This window comes from Desmodus rotundus, chromosome 8 (assembly GCF_022682495.2).
Source record: "Desmodus rotundus isolate HL8 chromosome 8, HLdesRot8A.1, whole genome shotgun sequence".
Taxonomy (NCBI): Eukaryota; Metazoa; Chordata; class Mammalia; order Chiroptera; family Phyllostomidae; genus Desmodus; species Desmodus rotundus.
The window spans coordinates 28,915,294-28,933,252 of record NC_071394.1 but is presented as its reverse complement, the minus strand read 5'-3'; the positions used below and the strand labels follow the sequence as shown (position 1 = coordinate 28,933,252).

Genomic DNA, 17,959 nt, shown 5'->3' with positions numbered 1-17,959 from the left:
TAAAGCTTTTAATAGTATAGTATGTTATTAAGTTCCATTTAAGTGAGCAATATTTTTTAGTTAGATGCTTTTAAAAGTAATAGTAAAATCAAACAAGATTGAAGCCTAAACCAAGATAATCTTTCTTGTTTTTCTGCAGATTTTAGTGACAAATCACAGAATATTTCAGTGTGACTGTAATTTCTATCCTTTTTTTCATATTTTCCCTCCTTTAAAAAATCTTATGTATACTGCTTTGTAGTTAACAATCTGCTTTCACATCTTATTTATTCCTTAAAAGAAGCTTATTATGTGAGGTTAGTAGGAATTTTTGTTCCAAATAACAGTTGGGGGAAGGGGTTTAGAGTGATTTAGCCCCAAGTAACATAGCTAATTCATGATTAAATTTGCATTTGGAATTAAATATAGAAAGAGAATAGCAGAGTATTTGTGAGAGCAAGCTCTGGAGTCAGAACTAGATTTTAGTTCTGGTTTTGCCACTTAATAAACCCTATGATCTTAGGCAATGTATATGATCTTACTATGGCCTCAGATCTTTCCTTATCTCTAAAATGGGTTCCCACTTTCAGTTAGTTCCTGTAGTTCTACACTGTCCGATATGGTAACTATTTGCCACATACTGCTGTTTAGGAACTTTTTCATGCTATCCCATTTTTAATGATTATATTTTAAAATGATAGCATTTTGGATGTGTTGATATAAGTACATTATTAAAATTAATGTTACCTATTTCATTTAACTTTTTAACATGTGTGTGCTAGAAAATTTTAAATTACATATGTGGCTTGCACTATATTTCTGTTGGATAGTGCTGCTCCATATCAGGTGTTGATAAACTCCAGCCGCCCAAACCCAGCCACATGTCTATTTTTGTTAATAAAGTCTTACTGGGACACAGTCAAACCTATTCAGTTATATACTGTATATGGCTACTTTCATGCTACAGTGGCAGAGTTGTGTGGTTGCTATGTGTAGAACCATATGGCCTGCAAAGCCTAAAATATTTACTGTTTGGTCCTTTATAGAAAAAGTTTGCCATGTGCTCTAAGACAGTGTGTTGACAGATGCTCGATGTGTTACCTTCACTTAAGAATGGATATCAGAGACAGACAGAAGATGCATGGTGGGTGGCAGTGAGAAAAAGGTAGCTAGGAAGGACTACTAACGGGTACTGTGTTTCTTTTGGGGGATGCTGAAAAGATAATGGTGGTAGTTGTGCAACTTCAAGTATACTAAAAGCCACTGAATTGTACACTTGAAAAGGGTAAACATTATGGTATGTGGGTGATATCTTAATTTTTAAAAAGTAGTTATGAGCCTGGTTTAGAAGATGTAATAAAACAAGACATTAAACATGATACATGTTAATGACCATAAGAACATGCAGTGAAACAAACATGAAAATCAACTGTGGGAAATTTTTTAAAAGAAATTTAATGTTTTTTTATATATTCCCATTGTCAAAGACAATTTTTAATCACTTTTAGGAAGTCATGCCACTTGAGAATATTTGCAAGTAGTTTATTGGTAGGAAAAGCAGTTAGCTGTCATTTATTGCTTACTCAAACGGTTTACTGCTTACCCTTAAAAAGACTTACAGAGATACAATTTCTTTTTAGTTGTAAACTTAACTTTAAGGTAGTGTACAACAATATTTACATAGCTAATCTCAATAAATAGTCAAATGAGTGAATATAAAGTATAAATAAAATCACTATTTTATAAACATTAATTATTTCCTGTAAATGCTTATCTAAATATAGAAATCACGGCTTTCTGAAGTTTATTAGCATACTTTTGAAAGGAGAAAATAATATTAATACAAGGAAATTGGCAGGCTGTTCCAAAATGTCCATATCTTGTGTGTATATTTTTTTCTTAAGTGAATTGTTAAACATCTACTATATACAAATCCTAGATATTTTCACATTGCTTTGAAACTGACAAAATATTATCTACTTTCTACAGTTGACTCATTAAGTCATTATACATAGGGTATGCCAACAATCTGCTTCATGAAATCCAAAACCAGTAGTCAATGTATCATTTTTCTTCTGAATGTTGGCAGTAGGTTTTTATTTAAGTGCTTTAAAAACACCATATTGTAGTACTTTATTTACAGTTTAAGTTAGGGTAGTACAGTGTCTAAGGGCACAGACCTTGGAGCCAGACAGACCTGTTTCCTAATTTGATTCTACTGTTTACTAATTTAATGTGACCCAGAGCAACCTACTTAACACTTACATCTCTAAGACTTCATTTTCTTATCTCTAAAGTAGGAGTAATACCTTCTCCATTGAATTTTTTAAGGAATAAGTAAAATGAGTATAAAGTCCTTAGCATGTAGTAACCACTCAATAAGTGCTAACCTTGTATTACTGCCATTTTAGTATGTTAAGTTTTCTAATCGAACATTAATTTTTTTGGTTGTCAGTGTCATACATTTCATTATGTATTGCACTGACTCCTACCTTTTCAAACACATGAAATATTAAGTAACATTTTATTTTATTTTCAGTCAAAGAAAAATAAGAAGAAATCAAAGTCAGATGCTAAAGCAGTGCAAAACAGTTCACGCCATGATGGAAAGGAAGTTGATGAAGGTACTTAAGCAAGTGAAAGGCCTGTAGAAAAAAATTTAATCCTCTTCTACCAAGGTGCATTAGATCAAAGCTGCCTTTGTTTCGTTTAATTTTTATCTAGGGCTTCTTTTTAATAACTATCAATCTTAATGTACAGATCTGTGACATTGTTAGGAAATACTTTTTTTTTATCTAAGTTATTTAAGGATCTGATGAGAGTGCTTTTCCAAAAAGGAACCACCTTGAAATTTAAGGTCTAGCTCAGTATATTGAGCAATTGAAAAACCCAAACCATATTTCTGGGAAACAAAGCCATTCATTTTGTTTTTGTTTCCCAGAAATATGGTTTGGGTTTTTCCCCAGTGTTCTTAAATATGCTGTCCCTTGGAAGGCTGTATACAAAATTTTTGAGTAAGCCATTTATTGTTAGCATCTAATAAACACATTTATTAGTAGTTATATATAACACTCTCCTATTCTCCTATTGATTTTGCTGAGCAAAATAAATATACACAGGGTGACTTCTATATCATTTTTCCTAAACCAGACAAGACAGATTTGGTAGAAAATTATGAGAGTAAATAATGGCAGTTAGCTGCCTAAAACAACATAATGATATTAGAATAATTCTTAATATAAATTAATATAATCAGTACTCTTGGTTTTTAGTTTAATATCTAAATTTGTCATGGTATTTTGTGTGCACTGCTCCATTCTATCCCCTCCCCTCCCCCCCCAAAAAACTACAACTTCTTTGTTTCCCCCTTACTGAATAACTTTTTTTTTCTGGGGCTGTGTCAGGAGCCTGGGAAACTAAAATTAGTCACAGAGAGAAACGACAGCAACGTAAACGTGATAAGGTGCAGACTGATTGTGGTTCATTGGATTCAACTATCCCTGGGATAGAAAATACCATCACAGTTACCACCGAGCAACTTACAACTGCATCATTTCCTGTTGGTTCCAAGAAGAATAAAGGTATATTAGTGGGACATAAGAGTGATACATCAAATCGAACTCCTTTTAATCTGATATACAAAATATCATTGCATTAAAATCTGATATTTTGGACTGCCTGCATCATTGTACTGATATACCCTTCTTCATGAGAGCATTGTGGACCACACACTGGCTTACCTAATACCAGCAGTGATTGATTACTTGTTCCATACTGCCTAATGAATGGCCTATTAAATTAAAATTGCCTTTGTGCCTTGAGTCACATGAGAAAATGATGTTGCCTCTTTTTTCTCATGTGTATCGCTTTGCCCCAAATCTTTTACATCTCCATTTCTTATAGTGGACAATGCATTAAATGCAGTTATTTGGCACCATTCTGCATGTGGGTGCTCTTACTCCAAGATGAAATAAGCGTGTTCGGGTAGTGCAGATTCTATCTGGATTTCTTACCACTCTTAACTTTTTGAGAATGCCATAGGTGATTGATAAACATAGAGGTTATTGACCTAATATTTTTCCCAAGTACCTCCAATGCTCAAATTACCTCATACTGATAGCTTCTTGGTAGCTCTTTACATTGCCATCATTTTTACCCTGGGGACACAGTCTGCAGAGTGATACTGTTCAGTCTGCAGAGTGATACAAATTATCTCCCTTGACCTTTTTATTAATTACCTCCCCACCCTGCACTTGTCTCCAGACCACTTTCTTAGCCTCATTTTGTGGCCTTTTACTTTTTTTTGCTTACTGACTTGGTGGAATTTACTGTTTTGGTACAGCACCGACTCCTCTTTCACTGTGACATACTAGCCATACTTTAGTGTTTCTGTTGGTAACCTTTTTTCTATTGTCTTCTGCATGCCTTCCTTGCTAGCACAATCCTGTGTCATGCTGGTTTTTTGATACATTGTGATCATTATGCTTTCTAGTGTCAGAAAAATAGTATCTGTTTTATACATATATTCTCACCTCTTGCCATATTTTGTAAAGTCCTGGTCCCAAATATTGGCAAAGTTATTTAGACGATGTGTTTGCATCCAGGATTGTTGAAACAGCAGCTGGTATTGTGGTGGCAAAATGAGGTGGCAAAGTTGAATCCAATTACAGAGCCCGGTTCTCCAGTTCCTACTTAGAAGAATCTTGATAGCCATTATAGAACAGCAGACTACTTACTTGGGCAATGTCCAGGTCTTTTGTTTGCATTTTAGTCAACTAAGAATATAGTAACTAAAGAACTCAATTCCTTAAGTCCATGTGAAATATGTTGTGAGTAAAAATGTCCCTTTTTCCAGTGTTAGAATTTAGCGGCTTGAAGGAGCAATTTATTGTTAAGTATTGTAGTAAGAAAATTAATTTGTATGTTACTACTGATTTAAGGTACATAGTGGCCTGTTTAGTATTAAATAAATTTTATTTCTATTTCAACCAGGTGATTCTCATCTTAATGTGCAAGTTAGCAACTTTAAGTCTGGAAAAGGAGATCCTACACTTCAGGGTGAGAGAAATTACATGTAACTTAAATTGAAGGCCCATCAAAATAGAAACTTATGTACATGTCTCTTTCCTCACATGAATGACACAGAAGGGGGGAAAAAGGCTTAATGATTTTTAATTCCTAAAGTAACATAATCACAGTCTAGAAATTTTGGAAAATAGGTAAAAAGTAAAATCATTCCTGATTCTTCTTTTTTTTTAGATTTTATTTATTTTATTTTTTAGAGAGGGGAAGGGAGGGAGACAGAGAGGGAAAGAAACATCAATGTTTGGTTGCTTCTCACACGCCCCCTACTGGGGACCTGGCCTGCAAACCAGGCATGTGCCCTGACTAGGGATCGAACTGGCGACCCTTTGGTTTGCAGGCTGGCGCTCAATCCACTGAGCCACACCAGCCAGGGCAAAATCACCCCCAATTCTAACAGTGTTTGGTATGATCTAGTTGTTTCCCTCTCTCCTCCATATGTAAAAACATTCTTTTAGTAATAGTTTATATGCAATTTTGATTGTTGCTTGCCTCATTTTAGCCAATGGAGGTAAGAAGGATTTTGGGGGCTGGGGGGGCATTTAAACTTGGGTTTAATATATGTGTATATGAGATACAAGATATTTCCGCTGTTTATTAAGGGGAAAAAAAGCCCTTTTACCTATAACCGTTTTTCAAACTGCTTATTTAATACCAGCAAGTATTTCACAATAGGTGGAGTATAGTCTGAAGTTAAATAGTGCTTCACATATAGAAGATACACTTTATTTTACTTGTTTATGGTAAAGATTGAATTAAGTAGAATGATATACCTTACCTAAAAACTAAAGTGTTATAGTAAAACATAAATTCAGAAATGGAAAGGCACCTTCTCATTTTAGGCTTGTTGTTAACACTGTCAGCTTTCTTTATTTCCATGGTTCTGAATCCTGGCTACACATCACAATCATCTAGGAGGCATAGAAAAACAGCATACATATATAAAACGGAGCATGCACACACACACACACACACACACACACACACACTATGTCTGGGCTCCCTAGAGAGTCTCATTTTAATTTGTCTGAACTGAGGCTCCAATGCCTACTTTTAAGAAAAATTTTTACATAACAAAAAAGCCTAGGAACAGGCTGGATGTAATATGAAGTTACTTTTCATTTCTAATATTATAAGGAATGTTGTAGTAAACATCTTTCATGCGTGAAGGAAAAAAAAGAAAATTTTCAGTTGATTTTAATGTGGAGCCAGGTTTTAGAATAACTGTCTTATACACTGTGTATATGTAAACATGTAGCAGGGGTGTCAAACTCATTTTCACCGGGGGCCACATTGGCCTCATGGTTGCCTTCAAAGGGCCAAATGTAATTTCAGCTCCTTAACCGTTAAGGAGTAGTTGTATTTACACAGTCCTAAAATTATTTTGGCCCTTCGAAGGCAACCTTGAGGCTGATGTGGCCCCTGGTGAAAATGAGTTTGACACCCCTGGTGTAAGGGGAAAGCCCATAATGAAGGAGAAGTCTTTATATTTTCAGGGTGTAAGTATTCTGAGTATCCCAGAGTGTGTTGTTTTCCTGTTTGGTCTGTTGAACTTCCTTTGAAAAAGCCATTTTGTGGTTGAAAACATTAGGAAATATAAATTAAGATAAAACCTCCCTTCATTTTTAGTTTTTAAATTATAAGTCATCCATGGTGCCTTGGCTGGTGTGGCACAGTGGATTGAGCACCGGCCTGCGAACCAAAGGGTCACTGATTCGATTCCCAGTCAGGGCACATGCCTGGGTTGCGGGCCGGGTTCCCAGTGAGGGGCATGCAAGAGACAACCACACATTGATGTTTCTATCCCTCTCTCCCTCCTTTCCCCTCTGTCTAAAAATAAATAAAATCTTTTTTAAAGAAAAGTCATCCATGATGATGTCACTTTTAAAATTCTTCATTTTTATCTTTCAAGCTCAAGCTATTTAGAGAACAGTATGCGGAAATAATGATTGATAATTAAATATAAAATGAGCAATCCTAGAAATTTGAAAATATCCCACTTTGAACAAGGAATCATGTACCAGTTTTTCACCTTTATTCCCTTTTCTTTAAGTTTCTTCAGGATTGAATGAAAACCTCACTGTAAATGGAGGAGGCTGGAATGAAAAGTCTATAAAACCCTCCTCACAGATCAGTACAGGTGAGGAGCCATGGAACTCTATCTCACCCGCTTCTGCAGGCAAGAGGAAAACTGAGCCGTCTGCTTGGGGTCAAGACACTGGAGATACTAATGCAAATGGAAAAGACTGGGGAAGGAGTTGGAGTGACCGTTCAATATTTTCTGGCATTGGTAAGAAATGTTAGAAAATTTTTAATTCATTTAAAATTGATTATCTGGTACATTGTGAATTTTTCAGGAATGAAAAAAGATCCATTAGTAAAAAATTAGTAATGCCATGAAGAAATAGTAATAATTAACTCATCTCAGGTCCCTCATATGGAGCAAAGTGCAAACTAAGTAAATAAGAACATTTATTATTTGCTCTTATCTTGGTGCTTTCACATATTTTTTATCACATTTGATTACCGATGTAACTAGCAGGTATAATTGTATTTTTAGTAATGTAATAACTGTAATATGTAAGCAGCCTTTGTGATTAATTTCAATACTTTATTCAGTTTAAATAAAAATAGTAAATGGGAGTACAGTTTATAGTATCACCATTTATATACTGTTTTACTGTTTGTAAAATGCCTATTTATAATTAATTTTTCCCCTGGGTCTTTAAGATAAAGATAAGTAGTTGAGTTTTTTTCTGTTGAGAGCTATCAAGTCAAGAGCATCTAAATTTCAGGTGTGTGTATGTATTTTATAGAAAAGAAATCCATGTTTAATGTGGAAAAAGGCAGAAAAAGAAGGAAAAATGCACTGTTACCATACCACCCAGTGCCAGTGACAGGTTTTTGTTGTTGTTGTTTAAATTTCTTCATGGTCTTCCCCCCCTCGCCCTGTGTACAGTTTTTTATTTGGGTTTTTTTTTTTTACATAATCCAAATCAGATATGTGTGTTTACATTCCCACTTCTCGCTTAATATTGTAACATAAACATTCTCCTTATTTTTTATTTATTTATTTTAGAGAAAGAGAGAAACATTGATTTGTTGCTCCACTGACTTATGCACTCATTGGTTGATTCTTGCATGTGCCCTGACTGGGACCAAACCTGCAACCTTGGTGTATGGGGGCCGTGCTCTAACCAGCTGAGCCACCCGGTCAGGGCCTCGTTTTCCTTACTTTTTTTGTAAGTGTTGTTATTTAATGTCCCTATGCTATATTGTATAAGCATAGCATAAACTACTATTTCCATGTTATCAGAGAAATAATTTGTCTTTTTTTTTTTAGCCATTATAAATAATATTGCATTGAGTATATTGGGGGGGCATATTTCTTCAGGATAGATACCTATGAGTGATATTGGGTTAAAGGGAATATGAATGTTTACAGTGCTACATGACATGTTGTCAATGTATTTTCTAAGAGTTTTAATTTATATATCAGCAGCAGTATGAATGCCATTTGTCACATGCTGACCAAGGTTGAGTGCTCTCATTTTAAAAAATCTTATTTGTTTGTTTGTTTGTTTGCTTGTTTATTTTTAGAATGGAGAGAAAGAGGAGAGAAACATCAATGTGTGGTTGTCTCTCATGCACCCCCTACTGGGGACATGGCCTGCAACCCAGGCATGTGCCCTGAATGGGAATCGAACTGGTGACCCTTTGGTTTGCAGGCCGGCACTCAATCCACTGAGCCACACTAGCCAGGGCAAAAAATCTTTCCTAATTGATAAGCAAAAACTATATAAGTGGTTTCGGTTAAGTTTTTTAAATTACTAATGAGATTGAATATTTTCCACAACTTTCTTGATCATGTCTGTATCTTTTATGAATTATCTATTTGTGTTCTTTGCCCATTTATTTAATGGCTTCTTAGTGTTTATTAAGTTGTAATTCCTGTGCATCAAAGATACTGCTTCTGTCATTCTTGCTGCAGATAATTTTTGTTTATATATTTATTTTAGTTTAAGTAGAAAACACTGTTTCTTCCTGTTATTTGCTTTTCCCATCACTTTTAAGCCTAGAATGACTCATGCTGACTAATATCCCCAAGAAGCAAACTTTAGATCATTTACTAATACTCTTCTTAAGCTTGTCCTCTCCTCCTTCCCTTTCAATGTCCAAAAATTATGTAAAAATACCAAAATTTGGAAGAAGGGACAATCCCTAAGTTCCCAGCCTCATTTCAGCAGTGAAGAAAGCATAAACTTCTGTGCTGAAAAGCATCCTTTCACATTTAATAAAACAAATGCTCAAATTTTATCCAGTAAAATCATGTTAAGAACTACGACCTTTTGAGATATTTGCAAGTTAACTTATAAAAGCTATGTAGCATTTTCATAATTAGGACATAAAGTAGATACTTAATGTAGCTAGAGATAAAATTAAGCAACAGATTAGAGTTCCTGCCTAGATGGATTAGGGCCTTTTGTTGAAATTCAAAGGGAACTATAAAATTGGATTTCCTGTGAGTCACTGAGAAGAGTCAGGTGTAACTGGCATCATAGATACATACATTCCTTAAAATATTCATACATGAGTAAGAAATCTCTTGGAAATATTGCAAAGATAGCATGGTGTAGTGGGATGAATATGGACTACTTCAAATAGATCAATTTGGTATGAATCCCTATTCTACATACTAGCTTTTATGGAAATTAGGCTAGTTATTTAACCTCCTGTATGACCCTCATATTTAAGTACTTATGAGGATTGGCTAAAAGAATGTCAAGTACCAAGTTCAGTGCCTGGCCCAAAGTTGTAGCTTAATTATGGTAGATAATAAGGTAGCTTACGATGGTAGGAAGAGCATAATAGGCTTTGGAAAACAGCCTAAGTTCCAGTCTTGGCTCAGCTGTTTTCTAGCTGTCAGCAAGTTACTTAACTACTCTGAAACTTTGCCTTGCAGAGTTGCCCTAAGGATTAAAAGTGGTTGGTGTAAAGAGCCCAGTACATAGTAGACATTCAATAAATAGTAACTATTGCTATATTAAGTGGTTCTGATCTCTAAGGTTATATATATAATACTGTTATCATAGTTTTAAATCTGTACATATCTTTCAAGTTTCATTGCAAATTGAAGGTTCCAAGTGACATTCTTTATTTTAACAGCTGCTTGGTCTAGTGTGGATAGGGGAATGAATACCTCTGAACAGAATTCTGCTTCTTTTGCATCTCTCACACTTAACTCTGCTGTTCCTGGTATGTGAAAACAGTCTTTCATTTAGTTAACAAAAAATTTCTGTTTAAATGAATTTTAGCTCTTGCTATTTGAAAAAATAATCAGTGTCAAGTACTGCTATCACATAAATAATAGATATATAATATAAAATGTCAGAGGCCTTAATAAAAGGGGAAGAAAGACCTAAATTCTTAATCTACAAATGACTTAGTTCCTTTCTGTAGTAGAGATAAGAAGATTCCGTGGTCTAACAGTAAGGAAGTGCTTTGGCACACAGGCAAGTGCAAATGGAAGGCCTTCTTTTCAAGGTCAAGGTACTCTACTGTTAACTAGTGTGCTCCTACCATACTCCAACTTGCAGTACAGCATTTTGTTCTATTTGCCCTTATTCGTTGTAATTTTATAGCGAAATCTTTCAGGTTACATAGACCCTCACATAGTAACTCTACTTTGAATGTATGTTGATTAGAAAGTACATTATTATTTTATTACTAATAAATGTCTATAATTTTGGCATAACTTAAATGGATATGCCTTTTATTAATTATACAGAAGCTATATGTACTTAACAAATATTACTTAAACATGGGAGATGTTTAGTTTGTAATGCTTGATTGATGATGGCATTCATGGCCCCAATGTACTAATCATGTAGTTCCACAGTGTGTGAAGTCACTATTCTAGAACAGGGGTCAGCAAACTTTTTCTGTAAAGGGCCCACTTATAGAATTTGAAGCTTAGGGAGCCATACTACCTCTGTTAAAACTACTTAATTCTGCCATTGTAACATGAAATCAGCCAGAAATGATACCTAAACAGAGGAGTATATCTGGTTCTGAAATACTATTATTTTGATTTTTTTTTCAACCATTTAAAAATGTGATGCCATTCTTAACTCATACGGTATACAGAGAAGGAGTGGCTGGATTTGGTCTGAATCATAATTTGCCAATCCTTGGTCTCATAGGTCACATCTCACTTCCAAAGGTTGAAGTTAATTGCTTCCTTCATTTGGTGATTTTGTACAACATGGATGCTTCTAAAGAAATAGCAACAGTGTTACCATAATGCCTCTAAGCAGTTAATGTGCTAATTATATATGAATTTTAAAGTGTTACTCTGTTAAAATTTACATAAAAATATGTATATAACTATTTAGTGGAATGCTAGTAAAATCAGCTGTAACAGTGTGACTAGTTTGTTACGTAAGGACTTTGGTCAGAGGAAGTGGTTCTGTCTTTTATACTAACAGGTATTTTTTTAACCATTTTTATATCAGTGTATCTGAATCCAAAGTGAATATCAAAGATTCTCATACAAACAGAAATTCTCATTCAGAAGGACTGGGGTATATACAGGGTCTGACAGAAGTAACACCTGCTTGAGTGTGGTTGGTATGGTAATAATGTGGGTGTAATAATTTATAGTTTTAATTTCAACATTTCACCTAAAATGCCATATGGTGTGTTTGAGTGTGATATTGTTATGTTACAGAATTACATGCTTATGATTTTGTAATAAAAAGGAGGTGTTATTTGTGTGGGACCCTGTATATCCTTGATGGAGAACATTTGCATTCTGAAATGAATTTGTAGCTATAGAACAAGGATTTTTGACCTGGCACCCATGAATTTGTATGTTCCGAAAACTATGTGCAAATTTCTTTGTAAGTTCTGGACAGTTATCTGCTGCAGCTTTTATCAGATTCTAAAGGACTGTGTACTCCCCCTCACCTATACTCCATTCCCTGAGGCAAAAAAAAGTAAAAACAGAAACAACTTAGAAGATAATACAATTGACCCTTGAAAAATGCAGGAGTTAGGGACACTGACCCCCACACAGTTGAAAATTTGCATGTAACTTTTGATTCCCCCAAAACTTGCCTACTAATTAGCCTACTTTTGACTGGAAGGAAGCCTTACTGATAATGTAAACAGTCTATTAACATGTAGTTTGTATGTTATATGTATTATATACTGTGTTCTTCAGTAAAGTAAGTCAAGAATATCATAAGGTCAAGAAAATATTTACAAAATATTTATTGGAAAAAAATTCACAAATAATTGGACCCATGCCATTCAGACCCCATCTTTCAAGAGTAACTGTATTCTCCTAATATGGTAAATGCCCCTGAGTTTAACCTGGTCTCTAAACTACCAGCATTAACTCGCTTATCTCTGGCTTCTCACTGCCTCAACTCTCTGGAATAATCATCTATATCTTTCTTCAACTTTGTCTTAGGCAGAACTTTCTAGCAAACTCATTTTCTAGTTCTATCCGTCTAAGAGTATAGGCTACCTTGAAATACCCAGGATTTCTTTTGTGCTTTATTATTTTCAGTTAAGAAGAAAAACAAAACAACTTTTTAACCTTTTGAAAGCTTAGACAACTAGTTTGAAGAATATATTACAAAAGACAGTCTAATGGATTGGTACTAGGGAAAAATAGATTTCTGATTAGTGAATTAGATCAAGTGATTATCATGCTTAATCTAAAACTACCCTTAATTATACTTTTCCTTTATCTTAACTCTTACAATGTCTGAATTTTTCCTTTTAGGAGAAATACAAAAAAACAATTAAGTCTCCATGTGCAAAGTATAGAACTTTTGTTATGAAACATCATTAGAAAATTCCATTTTTAATTTTATTGCATTCGTTTTCATTTAAGGGTCTACTGCTGAGCCAGTTTCTCAGTCTACTACTTCTGATTATCAGTGGGATGTTAGCCGTAATCAGCCCTATATCGATGATGAATGGTCTGGGTTAAGTATGTCCTTTTAAATTATCAGTTTTGGGGTTTTGTTTGTTTTTATTTCTTTTTCAGAATTTTTTTTCTAGCATCCTCAATTCATGCTTTATGTTTTAATTTTAATCCTACTTTCTCACATTTTAGGTCATAGTAATATAATTTAATACCAGTGTACTACTTGTAAACTGATTATTGAATACTTATAGAATTAAAACTAAATTTACTTTTCATGATTGAGGTATTTAAACATGAAATTTTCTTATAGTTTTTCTAGTTTTTAAAATTTTGTTTTAAATGAACGTTGTGTTTCTCTTCTTAGTTTTAGTATAAGGAGTAAAGAGAATGTACAGGAATGGCTTTGAATTTGTGGGGTGTACAAGTTTTTCTATTGGTAGAAAACCATTTGTTCGGCCTAATTTCCAATGGAAGTATACAAAGATTAAATGCAAGAGTTTTATTTTGTTTTGTTTTTTAAAGAAGGGAAAAATACTATGATTTTTTACATTCATAAATCTCATACTATTTTTTTTTTAACTGGATTTTTTCTCTTCCAACTCCAAACCTCAGAATTTTTATGGCACATTATTTTGTTATTTATTTAGCATTTACCTTTTGGAATTTTCCACCATTTTGGTTCTTATAAAAAATTTTTTACATAATATGTTTTGTTTCTTCAAGGAGAGTTGAAACTCTCTGAAGATAGGAATGCTCACTCTTTTACGTCCTCGGTACCAGTGCTGCTGCACTTTTCACACAGCTGCTCAGTAGTGATAGTGATAAAAGCAAACACGTGTCTATGTGCCGGGCGCTGGTCTGAGTCTTACAAATAAATATTGTTAATTTAATGCTCACCAATTCTGTGAGTTAGGTATTATTTTTTTCCATATTTACCATATTAATAAACTGAGGCAAAGAAAGGTTATCTAACTTTCCCCAGGCCTCACAGCTAGTTAAGTGGAGGAGGTGATATCAGACTTTGGTAGTCTCGCTCCCAAGTTCATGCTCTTAACCACTCTTAACCACTATACAATACAGCCTGGGTGCTGATAGCAATCGTGAGGGTAACCTCAAAACATAGCACACGGGTTAGTCTGTACACTGATGAGTCTCTGTATGGATCAGTCCAAGCCCAGTTCTTACAGGTTAAAGGAGATGAAGTTGGAAAAGTAGATTAGGTAGGACCATATTGTGAAAAGCCTTGAATTACTGGCTAAAGCGAAGTTACTAGTTTAGAAGGTGTACCCTAGTTCTAGTCCTGACTTTAAAATGTAGTAGTACCTCATATGGCTTGGACTTTGTCACTTATCTTGGAATCTAGATTAATTGAGCTATAAAATGGAGCAAATAATCTGTTTTGCCTATTGTACTTCCATAGATTATTGAAAGGTTTTAATGAGTTATTGAATGAAAATTATAAAATATCATACAAATCCAAGATATTACAAAGATGTGAAAGCACTGTTTTTGGAAAACCTAGTCTATCTGTACATTGGGAAGAATGATTAGGGAAGTCCCAGCTAGAACTGAGGAGTTATTGTAAGAAAATAGCAGTGAGGCATCTCAGGCAACTGTGGGTTGAAGCCAAGGAAAACTGGGCAAACAGATCTCTAGGCTTCTTAACTTGGGGAGAACAACTCCACTTTCATCTAAGAATTCTTGAAATGCGAAAAACGTGACTGGCTGCTAAAACAAAAGGCTGAAAAACACACACCCTCGTGACAGCAACAAGCATCAGGAACACCGCCCTTCTCAAGTCTGTTAGCTGTATGGGCAGTCTTCCGAGTCCAAGATTTCTCTTTAACCGCATTTCCTCTGTGAATTCCATTTTTCGTGTTACCATCTTTAATGTGGCTAATTTGGGTACTCAGTGAATTTACTTATTCCTTCTAAATTTATAGGGGGCATGACTCAGTATTTGACACTACTAATCCACAAAACACACACACACTAGGTTTACATTTACCGGTGTAATATGATTAATATATTGACCCCCTGGTTTGAGGTATAGACATCATTATCGGACAGAAAGGCATTGCTTCTACCCAGGCACTTGAACATAAGGTTAAGATGCCCAAGTACAGCATATTATATTTTTAAAGACAAATATTAATTATTTTGACCATAAAAGAACATCATCATCATCATCATAACCCCTATAAAAAGTCAAATTTTGAATAGAACTTTGTTTTTGTTGGCCCTGCATAGTGAAGGAGTTAAGAGCATGAGGTACAAGGACTACCTGGGTTTAAATCTTACTTCTTTGCCTTTGCTCTTAGGCAGGTACATGATGGTTCTGTGCCTCAGTTCCATCATCTGTAAAATGAGTAGTTCTTTTCTCCGCAGCCTTCACAGAGTTCTTGAGAGGATTAAATGATGTAATACATGTAAAGCACTTAGAACACTGCCCAATGTTGTAACATTCCAGTAAATGTTCAGTACGTGCTACACTGGAGAAAGTCTAACATAATTGTTTTGTTTTTTTAAAGTTAATACTGAATTAAGTTCTGACAAGAAACAGCTGATAACCATTTTCTTACTGAGATAAAATAGAGATCAGCTATGAGGTGCGTAAATCTAAAACATTCCTTGAGCAAATTAAACGGAGAGACAAATTGCTTACCATTTTGAAGACAGCTAATATGGTTCTTTGAAAAGACATTGGCAAACGAATGGAGGAATTTTGAGAAATAAGAAGTCACTTGTAAATGGAGAGACCTATGCTATGAATGAAACTATACTATACAGTTTTAAGGAAACTATGTCTAAGAAGTTTATTAGCACATCAGGCCCATGAATGTTAAAAATTATATGTTGAGAAGTCTCCTGGTAACAGTTTTTAGGTTTAGGTGATTGATCTGTTGTTTTAAAATAGTTTCATTTGATCCCAGTTAATATAAAAAACCCAAAATCAATAAACATGGGGAAATTACCAATAAAGTTTTATATAACCAATTGAGATTGTACTTCTATTAATGTTGTTGTAGAAGTTAAACCATAGTACAGTTAATCCCCAAACTTTATGGCCATCTAAGCCTTTAAAAAAATAGTTTTACTAAGTACTTCACTAGATTTTTATTCCCTCCCCCATATTTATTAAGAGAATAGTTTATATGTTAGTATATTGGTCATCCACTTGCCTAAACTTGTTTTCTTAATAAAAGAAAATAAATTTGTTTTTCTGGCAAGAGGACTTAGAGATCTGGCTTGTGGGCAGCAATTTTCCAAATCTAGGTTTCTCATATGTGAGGCTTAAGTAAAACCAGTGATAGCTTTGGCATTCAGATCTAACAGTGTTGTTAATGAATGCTTGGTATAAGATGAGCAATTGATTTTAGACATTTACTAGATTCCTTTATACTTGTGAAAGTGATTTCTACATTAAGATACACCAAATGTATCTTACTGAGAGATTTATTAGCATTATGAAAAATAAAATCTTAATTGTATATGCCTGATAGCTTAGAAACTGGTGTGCTATTGTAAAAACAATAGCTACCATTAATTGAGCACTTACTGCATTGCTGTGAACTCCTTTACATGCATTCTCATATAATCCTCTCAGCAATCCTATGACATAGATACGTAGCCCATTACGGTTAAGAAATTTAACAAAAATCACATTGTTATTAAGCGGTAGAGCAATACTAAATGTAGAACTATTTGACCGTAAGGTCCATGTTCTTAACCTCTCTGTTAATGCTTTGCAAACCTGGCTCAGGATACCTGCTTATATTAGTAAACTCAGAAATACAGGAAGGGACTTCCTATTTTGTAAACACATTCACACTTCTAATCATTTGTTCCATGTTTTTCCACCCCATCTCTGCTGGTTTAGCCCTCTTCTCCCTTTCCACAACCCCTGTGACAGAATCTATCACTCTGTTGTACTCACCTATCTCCATTCCTGGATAGACAGACTGTGATCTCCATGGAGGTGGGGAGAGTTATGTCATACTGATTTTTGTACCTCTCGTACCTACCTAGCTCAAGTTCTTACACATAGTAAGTGCTTAATAAGATGAAATTTCTGTAATCCCACTGTAAAGATACATCTGTTATTATGTATTATTTTCTTGTTTCTCTTCCTATAAATTTGGGGTCATACTATACAGACGGTTATGTCTGTGATTTTTTTTCCTGTGAAATTTTTCCCAGATCTTTATACACTATTTCGAAACATAGGTTTTAAAGCCTTCTTGAGGTTATGTTATAATACCTCCCTTTTAAACAAAATTATAGAGTTCACATGGAAAATAAGAATAGCAAAGAAAACCAGAGTAATGCTGGCAGATTTGTTTTCCTAGGTAATAAAATGTATTACAGACTTATATTATGTATGGCCCTATCCCAGGAATGGATCAGTGGAATAGAATAGAAATTCCAGAAACATACTGAAACATATATAAAAGAATTTAGTATTTGATTAAAGTAGCATTTGGCATTAGTGGGAAAAGATTAGATTTTTCAATAAAGCAGTATTAGAAGTCTATACTTATTAACTATTTAGAAATAAAGCCCAGCATTTGCCATCTTAAACCAGTGTAAATGAAACCTGCCTATGAGTCATCATTGCAGGCGTATATAGCAAGAGTGTAGGATGTCCTGGAAGAAGGAGAAGAATCACCTTTGAGAGCTACTTATTTAATCAAAAGTAGATTTATGTAAAGCCAGAGGTTTTTCCCCTTTAGATAAGCCAGTGATAGCCCCCACAAAGAAGGTAAAATTCAGTGCCTACTAGAGTGAAAGAAAGGAATTTACAAGTCTAGAATAAAAATTTCTTCTTGAGATTAGGATGGTAGAAGCCCTGAAAGTGACTCTGCTGTTTTGGAATGAAGGTACAAGTATTGAAAGAGGAGGGGAAAGAGGACGCTAAGTATTCTGTCATGGCAGTGAATTTGAAGAAGAACCTAA

At 34.5% G+C, this 17,959-nt stretch overlaps 1 protein-coding gene across 3 annotated transcripts in view; it reads left to right on the top strand.

The window, feature by feature from the left end:
- Positions 1-17,959, top strand: part of MTDH (metadherin) — a 58,551-nt gene that overhangs the window by 24,439 nt on the left and 16,153 nt on the right. For 2 of the 3 annotated variants that reach the window (XR_006652838.3, XM_024572039.4), the window contains exons 3-8: positions 2,519-2,603; positions 3,384-3,560; positions 4,972-5,037; positions 7,115-7,351; positions 10,228-10,317; positions 12,968-13,066. Coding sequence is in view for 2 of the 3 variants with exons in the window: in XM_024572039.4 (XP_024427807.1) it covers positions 2,519-2,603; positions 3,384-3,560; positions 4,972-5,037; positions 7,115-7,351; positions 10,228-10,317; positions 12,968-13,066 (754 nt within the window). In the remaining variant the exon portion in view is untranslated. The remainder of the gene's footprint in view (positions 1-2,518; positions 2,604-3,383; positions 3,561-4,971; positions 5,038-7,114; positions 7,352-10,227; positions 10,318-12,967; positions 13,067-17,959) is intronic. The other variant, XM_024572040.4, reaches the window with a different exon arrangement.